Genomic DNA, 15,067 nt, shown 5'->3' with positions numbered 1-15,067 from the left:
TCAGTGGATAAAGCACCGGCCCTGGATTCAGGAGTACCTGAGTTCAAATCCGGCCTCAGACACTTGACACTTAACTAGCTGTGTGACCCTGGGCAAGTCACTTAACCCTCATTGCCCAGCCAAAAAAGAAAAAAGAAAAGAAAAGAAAACAAATCTAAGGAATTGAGTCACAACAAGGAGATTGACAAACATGGTAAAAGATAGAAAAATTGAATGTTGGCACAGAAATATGGATTTAGAGCTGAAAGGAATCTTGGGGGTCAGAGAATTTAAGTTAAGAAAGATACCATTCTGAAAATAAAATAAAATCAAGAAAGATACCATTCTAGAAAACAATTTGGAATTATACAAAGAGAGTTACTAATTAACAAGACCCATATATACAAACATATTCACAACATTTCTATTTGTAATAGAAAAATGCTAGAAACGAACTATCTAGTGATTTAAGACCAACTGAACAAATCGTGGTATATTAATGTCATGTAATAGTATTACATTGTAAGGAATAACTACTTGAAGATTTATACAAACCAGGGAAGATTTGTATGAAGCGCTTCAGAGTAAAGAAAGCAAATCCAAAATAATATACACAGTATCTACAACAATGTAAATAAAGATAATTTTAACTAGTCTAGTAACAGCATGTAGGTCAAATATAGTGGCCAATGTTCAAACCAAATTATTGAAGTACATAAGTGTCTTTTCTCTTAACAAATGATGAACTATAAAAATTGGAAAATTACATATGCTACTGATTAAATTCAGCAAACATTAAGTGCCTACTATGTGTAAGGCACTGTACTAGATACTCGAAATAGAAAGATACAACCCTTTCATTTTTGGGGGGGTTTTTTGGGGGTTTTGAGTTTTTTGTGGGGCAATGGGGGTTAAGTGACTTGCCCAGGGTCACACAGCTAGTAAGTGTCAAGTGTCTGAGGCCGGATTTGAACTCAGGTACTCCTGAATCCAGGGCCGGTGCTTTATCCACTGCTCCACCTAGATGCCCCCAACCCTTTCATTTTTAAGGAAAGACTTTAAGAATAAGGAAACCAAGGTCCAGAAAGGTTAAGTTACTTCTTCAGGGTCACAAATCTAATAAGTCTGTGAAACTTAATACTGATGGAATCTGAATACAGATTGAAACATGTTGGGGGGGGGGTTGGTGGTTTTTGTTTTCTTTCATAACATGACTAATAAGAAAATATTTTACATGAGTACACACGTATAACCTTTATCAAATTGCTTGCCTTCTCAGTAATGGAGATGGAGAAGGAAGGAAGGAGGGAGAGAATTTGGAACTCAAAATTTTTTAAAACAAATATTAAAATTTATTTTTACATGTAATTTGGGAAAATAAATTATTAAAATTCAATTTTAAATAAAATTTTAATTCCAAACTCTTTCTCCTTCCTCTCTTCCATTATTGAGAAGACAAGCCGTTTGATATGCTGAGTCTTGCAAAACATTCAGACCCTTCCCACTCCCCCCCCCAAAAAAAAAAAAGAAAAGAAAAAATATCATGCTTCAATCTGCATTCAGACTCTCATCAGTTCTGTTTTTGGAGGTGGATAGTATTTTTCATCATAAGTCCTTCAAGACTATCTTGGACCATTGTATTGCTGAGAATAGCTAAGTCATTCACAGTTGATCATTGTACAGTATTGGTGTTACTGTGTAGAAAGGTTTCCTAGTTCTGCTTACTTCACTTTGCATCAATTCATGTCTTTCCAGGTTTTTGTGAAATCAACCTTCTCATCATTTCTTATAGCACAATAGCATTCCATACCAATCATATACCACAATTTGTTCAGCCACTCCCCACTTGATGGACATGCCCTCAATTTCCAACTTTTTGCCGCCACAAAAAATTGCTATAAATATTTTAATTTTTTTTTTTAAATCTCTTTGGAATACAGACCTAGTAGTTGCTGAGTCAAAGGGTTTTATATTCCTTTGGACATAGTTGCAAATTACTCTCCAGAATAGTTGGATCAGTTCACAACTCCACCAACATTGCATTAGTGTCCTAGTTTTCCCACATCCCTCCAACATTTGTCATTTTCCTTTTCAACATATTAGCCAATCCAATAGGGATGAAGTGGTACATCAGAGTTGTTTTAATCTGCATTTCTTTAATCAATAAGTGATTTAGAGCATTTTTTCATTTGACTATAGATAACTTTGATTTCATCATCTGAAAAAAACAGTTTTATTAGGAAGAAACCCAAGAAATCAACAACCATATGAAATAATTCTTGATACCACCAATAATTAGAGAAATGCAAAGTAAAGTGACTGAGAAGTTTTATCTCATGCCTATTAGGTTGGCAAAGATGGGGAAAAAAGGAAAATAACAAATGATGCAGGGACTGTGATGGTGTGATGATTCCAGCCATTCTGGAAAGTAATTTGGAGCTATGCCCCAAAAGTGCATACCTCTTGATCCACTCATACAACTATAAAGATGACAACAATGACTGCTATTACTACTATCTTTGGGATACTTCCCAAAGAAATCAAAAAGGAAAGGGCTCATATGTACAAATATATTTGTAATGGCTTTTTTTTTTTTGGTAGCCAAAATTTGGAGATTGAGGGGGTATCCTAGAATGGAATATTATTGTGCCTTGAGAAATAACAAAATGAACAATTTCAGTGGAAACGGGGGAGGCTTCAGCTGATGTTAAATAAGAACTAAGAATAGTTTATGCAAAAATTACATTATAAAAATAGCTTTGGATAACTTTAGAATTTTGATCAATGCAATGATATAAACAAATCCAAAAGAATGAAGATAAAACACACTGTTTCTTTACCTCCTGACAAAGAATTGATGAACTTAAAATCCTGAAAGAGACATACATTTTGGGGCATGATCAGTGTAGGAATTTGTTTTCCCAAATTATTCAGCAATATATTGAGGGCTTTGTTTTTCAGGGTTATTGTTCATTGGTGGGAGATATGTAGATTGTGGGAAGGATTAATAAAAAAGAAAACTTATGTGCTCTAACCAACTCTCAGCTTGGAGAAATAGACTTTATCAAAGGTATAAAAGTATAATTTAATGATAGGGAATTAAAGAACATGTCAAAAACAAATAAAATGAGAGAAAAGAGCTAGAGTATACATTTATGCATTATTCTTCTTACAAATGCGTAATGAATAATTTTTAAATTATAATATACACACAGGGACTAAAATATTTTAAGATATTGGTGGAATATTGTTGATTAGTTTCTAAAGCTTAAAATTATTAAAATTGTTTTTAAGTGATATTTCGGCAGCTATTTAGAAGTTGGAAAATTACATACAATATGGCAAAGTGACTAGTTTTTTCCCCCTTCTTTTTTTTAGTCAGAGTGCTGGTGTTGAATTAATGGGGCTACAAGTAGATTATTGGATCGCTGCCCAGCCCATGGAAAAAAAGAAAGACACAGAAAAGAAAGATCCTTCCACTGCCAAAAACACACTGAAATGCACTTTCCGGTCTCTCCAGGTCAGCAGGCTTCCTAGCAGTGGTGAAACAATAGCCACTCCAACAATGTCAATGACTGTTGTAACAAAGGAGAAAAACAAAAAAGGTAAGAAGGGAAACATGGACTGGGTGTACCTTATTGCAGGACCTAGGTCTGCCTTAAGACATGGGACATTGGAGGCAACTAGGTAGCACAGTGGACAAAGCACGGGCCCTGGATTCAGGAGGCCCTGAGTTCAAATCCAGCCTCAGACACTTGACAATTACTAGCTTTGTGACCCTGGGCAAGTCACTTAACCCCCATTGCTCCACCAAAAAACAAAAGACATGGGCCATTGTTGGAAACCTCCCTCTAAACACCCATTCTATTCTGTTCATTCTGTTCTTATTGACTCTATTCCTCAGAGATATTCCCAAACAATTTTATTTTCCCATTATACTATGATCTCTTCTGTACTCCCCACTTGTTATACTTATAGCAGATGACTTAACCACCAAAGGAATATCTCTCACTTCTCCTCTTCTCAAAAATTTTCATCATCACCCTTCTTCTCTGTTCCTACTATCCACGACAATACTAAAAATGTCATCCCTCCCTTCCACCCTTCCACCCTAACCAACTAATATATCAGCTTCTCCTCTCTGTTACAGGACTTCTTATAAAAAGAATCTAAACCTAGTTTCTACATGTTTTTACCTCTTGGTCTCTCCTTCCTTGTAATCTGACTTCTGCTTCCACTGATGTATCACTCCTACTAATTGCTAAATCCATTCTTAATCTTCATCCTCTTTATAGCATTTGACACTATTTGCCACACCTCCTTCTGGGTACTCTGTTCTGTTTTTTTTTTTTTCTGTCAACTCCTCTGTCTTTTTCATTGGTTTCTTGTCCTTTTCGTGATGTATTAGCAGAAATGATTCCCCAGAAGAGATCTCTTGGCCCTCTTCTTTTTTCTCTTTTTCTCTCTCCTCTTTTTCTTCTCTTAAAGTCAACAAGCATTATGTGCCTCTTATGTGCCAGACACAGTGCTAAACACTAGGAAGGCAAAAAGCATGCTGCTCTCAATGAGTTCATAGTCTCACTATTTCAATAATTATCTCTGTACAAATGACTTCTCAATCCATATCCCCAGTCCCAACTTCTATTCTCAGCTCAAGACTCATATTTCTACCAAATCTTTTTTTAAACTACTTCAAATTCAGTGTGACCTCCATATCACAATTTCCTCAAAATCATCTTGGTGGTACAGTAGATAGAGCACTGAGTCTGGAATAAGGAAGACCTTAAGTCCAAATTCCACCTCAGACACTTACTGAGTGACCCTTGGCAAGTAAGTTAATGGCTCCCATCCTCAGTTTCCTCATCTGTAAAATATGAATAATAATAATAAAATATGAATAAATAATAATAGCACCTGCCTCACAGGGTTATTGTGAGGATCAAATGAGGTAATATGCGTGACACATTGTAGGTGTGAGAGGTAGGTAAGTAGGTAGGTAGATAGGTAAGAGGGAAGGAAGGAAGGAAGGAAAATGGATGGATGGATGGATGGAAGGAAATTCTAATTACTATTATTGTTATTATTAAGTTCAGGATTGTTCTGGTTTTATCTTTGTATCCTAGCACATATTGGGTGCTAAATAAATATTAGTTGAATGAACTAATGTAACAGACTGAGCTCATTATCTTTCCTCTTAATCCTTTGGCTCTTGACTTTGTCTCTCATGTTAAAAACCAGTGTTCTCTTTGACTTTTTCCTTTCTTTCACCTCTTATATCCTATCTACCTTATTGTAAGGGAAGCTTTTTGTAAACCTTGCAAGCTGTCTCTATTATTTACTAAATCCTATTGATCCTTGGCCTAAAATATCTTTCATATCTGTTCCTTCGTTTGTCATTTTTGGGGGGGTTGGCGGGGTGGACAATGAGGGTTAAGTGAATTGCCCAGGGTCACACAGATAGTAAGTGTCAAGTGTCTGAGGACGAATTTGAACTCAGGTCCTCCTGAATCCAGGGTTGGTGCTTTATCCACTGAGCCACCTAGCTGGCCCCTTTCCTTTGACATTTTAATACAGACCCTTTTTCCTAGCCTCTTTCCATTATCTGTACTCTGTAATCTATCTATTTCACTACCAGACTTAGACTATTTATGTAGATCTAGTCATTACTCAGAAATCTTCAATAAGTCCCTGTTCTCTACAATACCAAATCCTTTGTCTAGGATTCAAGCTTCATCAGGAATACAATTTAATGTAAATCTTTCTCATACTTCTTCCTTCCACCTATATTACACTTTAGCCAGATTGGACTTCTTGCCATTGCCCGAATGTACCCTGTTCTATCTTAGCCTTATGACTTAGCTTACACTGTTCCCTAAGTTTTAAATTGTCATCTCCCCTTAATGTGTTGAATATCTTGCTATTCTTTACATTTCATATTATCTTCTAGGAAGCCCTCCCTAATTTCCCAGTCAGTAATGATCTTTCTTCCTTAGTACTTTGTACTAAGTATTACTTTGTATGACAGTTAATTGTATTATGTGATTTTCCCTACAATCCAAGTTTAAGGACCAATTTTTCTGATTTTTATATCTGATCTCACACTTAATACATTACTCTGAATGATGTAGTATTTGACATTTTTAAAAATAAAATCTAGAAATCATTTTTCTTTTTATTTTTTAATTTTATTTTTTTTTTTTAGTGAGGCAATTGGGGTTAAGTGACTTGCCCAGGGTCACACAGCTAGTAAGTGTCAAATGTCTGAGATCGGACCCGAACTCAGGTCCTCCTGACTCCAGGGCCAGTGCTCTATCCACTGTGCCACCTAGCTGCCCCAACTTTTAAAAATTTTTAATAGTCATTTCCCAATTCACATCACCCTATAGAAGCCTCTTAGAAAATTTCATTGGAAAAACAGTTAAGCCAAAAGTAAGATTTAATATCTTACTTTAAACAAAATCATCCATTAAATGGCAAATGTTGAATTGAGGAATTACACACTAGATAGAAAGATGATGAGAGGAGGAGATCAGGAAATTTATTTCAGGACTCTAGTGTCATAATGACATGTGTAAGAAATTGATCAGAAAAACATGGTCAACTTCATGAGGTTAAAATGATGAGGGACTTCTGGACTTTGGGGATTTTGGTTATAGGTAAAGAACTCTGATTGTGTTTCCTGGAGAGGTACCAATATTCTCATAAAGTGGCTACGGCTTAATGCCAGGATAACTTAAATGGCTTCGGCTACAATGGAGCAAAGTCACCCTTTTGTACTAGATCTATACAGGGAAACAGAATTATTGAATAAAGACAAAACAAAAACCTGAAAGCAGACTTAAGTGCCTAATTGTGGTAAAACCTTCTATTGGAAAAACACTTATGCCAAAGTTTTGTCAATTGCCCCAGGAACATTTACTGTAACCCCAAAGATATCACCTCTGACAAAAGATAATTACAGGGTCAAGTAATAGGAGTTCCTGAACCCTAGATGTCTTAGGAGGATGGAGAAATAATGGCAAGAGTTGCTGAACCAAGAATTGTAGGAACAAAACCTAGACTTTGTCTTCTGTTACAAACATGAATTATTTTTTTTTCCTGATAAAAGTATTTTATTATTTTCCAGCCACATGTAGATAGTTTTCAACACCCATATATATAAGATTTCCAATTTCAAATCTTTCTCCCTCCTCCCCTCCCCTAGATATCAGGCAGTCTGACATAGGTTATATATATATATATATATATATATATATATATATATATATATATATACAACAACACCAAACATATTTCTGCACTAGTCATGATATAAGAGAAGAATCCGAGCAAAAAAGGAAAAACCTCCAAAAAGAAAAACAGCACCAAAAACAAAAGAAATAGTATGGTTCAATCAGAATCCATATTCCACATTTCTTTTTTTTTCCTGGATTTGGAGAGCCTTTTCCATCATGAGTCCTTTGGAACTTTCTTGTACCACTGTATTGGTGAGAAGTATCTAGTCTATCACAGTTAATCAACACATAATGTTGATGATACTGTGTATAATGTTATTCTGGTTCTGCTCATCTCACTCATCATCAGTTCATGCAAGTCCTTCCAGGTTTCTCTGAACTCCTCCTGCTCATCGTTTCTTACAACACAATAGAATTCCATTACGTTCATATACCACAACTTGTTCAGCCATTCCCCAATTGATGGGCAACCCCTCAATTTCCAATTCCTTGACACCACAAAAAGAGCAGCTACAAATATTTTTGTACATGTGGGTCCTTTTCCCTTTTCTATGATCTCTTTGGGGAAAAGACCCAAAAGTGGTATTGTTGGGTCAAAGGGTATGCACAGCTTTATAGCCCTTTGGACATAATTCCAAATTGCTCTCCAGAATGGTACAATTATGAATTATTAATATGGTACAGATACAGTGGGAAGGGGGTTTCACTCCCTAACAATCCTAAATTCCTCTCTCTTCTAAGAGAGTTCAAATTTGGGATAGAGAGGATAATGTTGAAAGGCTAAAGGCTAATGGGTCCCTGGAATAAAGGTGGATCTCAATGGGAGGTTGGGTTTAAATGGAATTTGCATCAAAACTTTAGGAATTTTTGTGCTTTTTTTGTTTTTGTATAACCCATGAGGTGGAATAAAGACTACCTTATTTCCAGTATTGTGAACTTAGTGTTTCCACCAGAGTTTATTTATGGAGAATGAGATCTGGGACTCCCAGGGAAACCCTGGGTGAGAGAAAAACAAGTCAAAGAGAATAATTTTTAAAAGCCCCCAAAATTGAATTCAGTCTTTTTAAACTCATAGCTTGTAGAATGGGGCCACAGATTGCATCTAATATACATATAATGGGAAACTTCAATTATCCTTACTGAATTTCTGGATTTCTTCCTTCACCAAAATCAGAGAAATTCATAATTTCCTGATTTTTGAAGTTTTACAAGGATTCGGCTTGGGAATATTGATAAAAAGCATTTAAGAATGGCATTGTAAAGATACCAAGAAATAATTCAGGGGCAGCTAGGTGGTTCAGTGGGTAAAGCACCAGCCCTGGATTCAGGAGAACCTGAATTCAGCCTCAGGCCTTTGACACTTACTAGCTATGTGACCCTGGGTAAGTTACTTAACCCTCATTGGAAAGAAAGGAAGGAAGGAAAAGAGGAAGAAAGAAAGAAACTATTCAGCAAAAAAAGAAAAGGGGGAGTTTCTAAAAAGATCCACGTAGGTATGTAAGGAATTAATCAACTTGGATTTTTAAAAATAGATACAATGGAAACAAAGGCAAGTAACAAGGGATAAATACCAAAATACAGCATTGTTTTGTAAAAAATAATGTTAAGGAAAACTAAAACTCAGGATGCACTGAGACTGCTGAGGAATACTAAGGACAACAAAAAGGGGAGAGGATCCTTTTTAGCTATATTAAGAGACATGTCAAAGAAGGAAGAGAGCTGTTGTTGCACAGAGGAGATGGAATGATAATAAGTTACAGAGAAAAGGCAGTGCTGTCCCACGTCTTGTCCTACTTGGTTTTTTGGCCACACAAAATTATCTTTCTGTTGGAAAGAAATGACTGATCGGTAGCTGGCATCATCTAAAACAAATTATATCAGAATAACCTCTTAATTGTAATTGGGTTTTTAGCAAAGAATTTAACAAAATCTGTGGGAAAGTTGAAGCATTGTGGGTTAGATGGTAGAACAGTTAGCAGTATTTGGAGCTCATTGAATAGCCAGCCCCAAAGAGCAGCCATGAATGGCTCAATATTAGATCCCTAGTAGACTTCTCAAAGGGATCTGTGCTTTAGGCTATGGTTTAGATTTTTGCCAGTGACTTAGATGACAGCGTGTTTATGAAATTTACTTATTGCAAAGATAAAAGGGATAGCCAACACAATGAGAAAATTAGGATTGGGGGGGGGGCAGCTAGGTGGCATAATGGATAAAGCACCAGCCTTGGATTCAGGAGGACCTGAGTTCAAATCCAGCCTCAGACACTTGTCACTTACTAGCTGTGTGACCCTGGGGCAAGTCACTTAATCCTCTTTGCCCCACAAAAAGAAAAAAAAAGAAAAAAGAAAATTAGGATCTGAAAGAATCTTTAAAGGCTAAATCTTTGTGTTATGCCTATTAAAATGAAATTTAATACTAACAAATGTTCAAATCAGGGTACCACATTTTTTAGGAAGGACATTGAAAAGCTAGAGCATGCCTCTAGGAGAACAACCAGAATGATGAAATTCCTTAAGTTCATATCATGTGAGAATGAATAAATGAATGACATGACATGACATGGCCAGTGTGGAAATTTGTTTTGCTTGACTATACGTGTTCGTAACACACTGGTTTTATTTTTCTTTTGTTCTTGGTTTGGGGCACAGAAATTTGGGGTAGAAGAGAGAGAAGGTGGATTTTGATTGATGAGAAAATAAAATATAATTTAAAAAAAACAAAATAGTGGAAGTTATAAGAATTCAATTCAAAAGACATTAATTGTCTACTACAAGCAAAGTACTGTGCTAGACATTGGGTCCTATCTTAAGGATCTTACTTTCTACTGGAATATAATGTTTTTCAGGTAATACTGCCATCTATGCTGTTTTGTACAATAAAATGCAAAGTTAAAAGAACCAAAAATAACCATTTATCCAAACTTAAAGAAAATGGCCGGTTTGTAAAAGAAAGAATCAGAACTCTTTTCCTCTCTATAACTACATGCATGGATACAGTTGAATTGTCCATATGTACTGTGCAGTAGCCATGCTTTTGTCCATCAATCTAGTCTTTAGCCCACTAGAACAGAGCTCCATGGACCCCTGAAGGTTGCATGGGTAAATTTCAATGGGTCTGTGAATTTATATCTTCATTTTCACTAATCTCTAACCGAAATTGTTTTAATTTATTTATTATTTTTAGTTTAATTTAATTATGATTTTTAAAGAAAAGTTTATAGACTTCACCAGACAGCCACAGGGGTCTATAACATAAAAGGGGTTGAGAACTCATGCTCCAGAAGCTTGTACCCTATAACATGCTGAACTTTTTAAGACAAAGATGGTGCTGTAGAGGGGACATGAACTATTGTAGGTAGTATTGTAGTATTCTAGTGGTAGGGATAGGCTGGCGTTAAATCTATACTTCTTCACTCATTCTCCCTGAAGTAACAATAAATTGTTCAAGATGAGGTATGTGGTCTCACTGATTATGCAAATTCACTGTTCTATTTGAGGTCCTTAGAGACTATTGTTAAGACTTCTTCAAAGAAGAATTAGATGAGCCATTCATTGATAAAAGTAATAGATCTTTTTGTTTGAGTGGAGGCTACAAGACTTAACTGGTTATACACAAGGCAGAATAGAAGGCTAGACAGGGACAACAAGAGAAGGGTCCTATGACAGCATGCTGTCCTAGTACAGGATCCACACACAGGACCTCCCCACCCTCCCAAACTAGTGCAGCGGCTAATACCTTAAAAACTAGGTCCTGGGGCAACTAGGTGGCTCAGTGGATAGAGCGCCAGCCCTAGAGTCAGAAGGACCTGACTTCAAATTTGACCTCAGATACTTGAAACTTACTAGCTGTGTGACTCTGGACAAGTCACTTAACCCTGACTGCCTTGCCCAAAAAAAGAAAAGAAAAACTAGGTCAGCCCACTGACCCAGTACATTGGGAATTAAACTATGAAAGCAAGACAAGAATAGAAGGGAATGGATACAACTGAGGATATTGCCAGGTAGTCTCAGGCTTTGTGATCTTTAGAGTGTGATCTTTAGAGCAATTCATAGTGCTCACTGGAACCTCTGGGTCCAACTATATCATCAGGCCAATTCAGGTGATTCTGATTTGCTTCCCACCTTTGAAGTCATGGGTAAGGAAATATATAAGTCATCTCCAAACTCAGGTTTCTAGTCTGGAGACTTCAAAGCATAGTAGATTCAGATACAAAGAGTTCCATAGAAAGCACAGGGTGGGAAGGAGAGGGTACCAGGAAAAAGAAGAGGTATGTCTAGAACATAGACAACTTTTTAAACAGAAAGACTAGGCCATCCATCTTTTTTCCAGACCATAACAAGCACATAATATGAATTCCTAATGTAAATTGGCATCATTTCATTTTCCGCTGCAAATTAAATGTTTGAATATTAGTTGTCACCTTGCTTGTTTTTTTAGGTTGCCAACTCTTCATCTTCAATTGCTATGATTTCATTTCTTAGTAATGAAAAGGAATGTACCTTTTCTCAACACCTATCTGCAGTTTCTCATCTACAGATTTGAGCATCAGAATTTAAATATTCAATTGATGCACAAGATAAAATTTGCTTTGTTTTTCCTAGTGATGTTTTTGCCTAAGAAAACAAAAGACAAGGAAATTGAGTCTAAGAGTCAATGTATTGAAGGAATTAGTAGGTTGATTTGCACTGCAAAGCATCAGCAGAACATGCTACGGGGTAAGTGCTGTATTATTTCCTAATAAAAACTTGCACAAAGTTCCAGAGAGATCTATGTTACCAGAATAGTCATAAGTTCCTGATACATTATGCATTTGTAAGCATTCTCCCTATCTTTGTATCTTCCTCAGTACTTCAGTATTATGAATTGGAATTGGTACTTGAAGATTCCTCCAACTTAGATCATAGTCCTCCACTCTGACTTATAGATGACCATCATCAAAATACCCTTACCTAGTGGCCAGCCTACTGGTGGTGAACTTCTCTAAATTTGAGTCGGTGCTTGAAGGGCAGACGAAAAAATATTTCACTACATCTCAATTCAAAATATTTCCAATTTAGTAGGACCTGCCAAAGCAGGTCTAAAAACACAGGGTACCCTCCATGCCATAAAAAGGCATTAAAGGAAGTCAGTAGAGCCAGTAGTTCAACTATGACTAAGGTAATCTTTTAATCATTTCAGGTCATAATATTTCTTTTAAGGTTGTACATAGTATGTTCTCTATTTGTTCTTTTGGAACATCACCTAATTGACAAAAATCAAACCTACCATTATATTACATGTCCATTCCCATTTCTCTGGGGGGGAAAAAAAGTGATGATAATTTTTTTAAAAAAACAAAACTGTCAGACATGAAAGGAAGAACGTTCTGAAACTCTCTAGCAAATCAATTAACTTGGCATTGTTTTAAGGGCTACATAAGTATATGATCCCCAGAATAATAACAGTACTTGGTTTATAATCCTGGGTGGACAGTTGAACTAGAAAATTAACAAAATGCCTTACTTTTCCTGAAGCACAAAAAAATTTATTGTCCTGTTGTATTTTATCTTGTATTATGCTTCTCAGGGTCCCTCTTCATTCGAGTCTAACCTGGGGTAACAGATTATGAAAATGAGGTGAAACACTGAAAAAAATAATTTCACAGAATGGCATGGGCCATTCATGGTAAACATCAGAAGTTTACCAGAACAGGGAATTTGGTTTGGCTTATGCTTTTGGAAACCTGAGCTCTTGTTTCCCTTTCTACCTAGTTCTCATTGATGGAGTAGAATGGAATGACGTCAAGTTCTTTCAGTTGGCAGCACAGTGGTCTTCCCATGTCAAGCATTTTCCTATCTGCATCTTTGGACACTCCAAATTCAATTTCTAGATTCCTGAAAGAAGGTGAACAAGAAAGGAAAAAGTGAATGATGATCATTCTCACTGGAACTGTCGAGTGCTGCCTGTTTGCTGACTGAAAGCCCTTCTGCTTTCTAACCTGCAGATGATTGACTGCTTTGCTGGAATGTTTTATGAATTACTTTTCTATTAATACTTCAGTTTACTACAAGGGACATACCCTTAAAAACACAAAGAATAAAAAACAGTCTTAAATATGAATGTACTTATAACCTAAGAATTAATTGGAACAACTCCCAAGCTGGAGAGCAGAGTAACTGCACTGCTTATTAACATTAAATATGTTTGAGAGAAGATGTTGTGGGGAGAGCGTATGGGCAAGATTAAGATTTTTAAATCTCATTTAAGATTTTTTTTTTTGGTATAGTGGGAAAGGGAATACACTGGAAAAAAAAAAAGATATGCAACTTGGGGTTTCCAAATGGTTCCTTTCCACCCAGGAAATACTTTCTTGCTCTCCAGCATCCTTTCCATAGGGAAAATAAGATCTGAAGATTTCTCAAGTAGCAATAGTATAAAAGGGTAAGTCACTTGCATCAAGTTATAGATTCCATCTGGCCTGCACAAACTGGCAACCACTCAGCTCACTATATCTCAGAGAAGGCAGAAAAAAGGAGGCTCCCAGATAAGAAGTTGACCAGGGTGACTCACAATCAAGATGGAAGCTGATTTAGTGCTCCTACCTGGAGAAGACCCCAAGGGCAAGAAACTCAAGGACAATGCCACTCCAAATTCAAATCACCCATGTTCTTCCTGCTGTCAGGAAACTGCTGCCAATGCTTGGTGGTCAGCAGACATTCTGCTGTCCTTTAAGAATTTTCACCAACTCGTTCTTTTCAATAAAACCTCCAGCCTTATAAAGAAACATTTTTAGTAGCAGATTTTTTTTTAAATGCTTTTAAATATTTATATTATAATTTAGTTACCAAAAAGAAATGTTTCTGTTCACAAGTCCCAGCATTACTTTATGGGGGGTTTTTGTTTGTTTGGTTTTTGTGGGGCAATGAGGATTATGTGACTTACCTAGGGTCACACAGCTAGTAAGTGTCAAGTGTCTGAGGCTGGATTTGAACTCAGGTACTCCTGAATCCAGGGCCGGTGCTCTATCCACTGCGCCATCTAGCTGCCCCCCAGGCAGGTACTTTTATAGAGGACTGATAGGGTGATCATCTGACTCTGGAAAGTTCCCTTATTGAGGGAGGACCATCCCCCACTGGTGGTGGCTGGGGGAGTTGGGTGAGGGATGACTACGGATCTCTCAAGCCATCTCTCTCTTCCTGCTGCCACAAAGGCAGCAGCCACACCTAATCTTATCTCCCCAGGGGTGAGGGAGACTAGAATGAAGGGTGGTGATCATAGAGCTAGCTCAGTCCTGATCTGGTTCCATTTATCTCTTTAGGTGTGTCTGTCCTTTGGTTTAGTTTCTCAAGGAGAAGGTTCATTGATGTACCCCAGAAAACCTCTGGGGTGCTAGGCCCATAACATTTCCCCACTTCTATATATTTAAGGAAAAGGGATGAAGATTCTTCTTCTGTAATTGCTTCATGCTGAGTGGAGTCAAAGAAAGCATGGGGGGGGGCGGGGGGGGGGGAAGGCCTGGTCCAGAGTACAAGGAGATGTGTGGTCTAGAGGGTGAGAGGAGACACATAGGCACAGTGGGTAGCTGCCATGAGGTTGAATCCTTGACAGTGGGTAGCTGCCATGAGGTTGAATCCTTGAGTCTAGATGGACCAAACTTAAACAAAAATGTAAAGGGTCCCAGGCAAAAAAATCAAAAAGGACTTAAGGTGACATGAATGCATGTTAAATAAGGTGTTCTTAAAGTATCTCTTATTCCATTTTAAAATAATACCTTAAAACAATATTAGGATTTTTTTGTAACTTGAAACAAAACCAATCAATTATCAATCAGGTTCCCTCCATACACAAAAACTCTCCACACATACCTCAGAAAC

General features: G+C 37.0%; 1 protein-coding gene across 7 annotated transcripts in view; it reads left to right on the top strand.

Moving 5' to 3' along the window:
• Window positions 1-13,960, top strand: part of PACS2 (phosphofurin acidic cluster sorting protein 2) — a 298,609-nt gene extending 284,649 nt beyond the window's left edge. For all 7 annotated transcript variants that reach the window (XM_043985957.1, XM_043985954.1, XM_043985953.1 and 4 more), the window contains 3 exons: window positions 3,358-3,584; window positions 11,816-11,929; window positions 12,965-13,960. In XM_043985957.1, coding sequence (XP_043841892.1) covers window positions 3,358-3,584; window positions 11,816-11,929; window positions 12,965-13,083 — 460 coding nt within the window. In that variant the 3' untranslated portion in view covers window positions 13,084-13,960. The remainder of the gene's footprint in view (window positions 1-3,357; window positions 3,585-11,815; window positions 11,930-12,964) is intronic.
• Window positions 13,961-15,067: the final 1,107 nt, after the last annotated feature.

Source organism: Dromiciops gliroides, chromosome 2 (assembly GCF_019393635.1).
Source record: "Dromiciops gliroides isolate mDroGli1 chromosome 2, mDroGli1.pri, whole genome shotgun sequence".
In the NCBI taxonomy this organism is placed as follows: domain Eukaryota; kingdom Metazoa; phylum Chordata; class Mammalia; order Microbiotheria; family Microbiotheriidae; genus Dromiciops; species Dromiciops gliroides.
The sequence above is the reverse complement of the archived record's forward strand: the minus strand, read 5'-3'. Positions and strand labels throughout refer to the sequence as shown.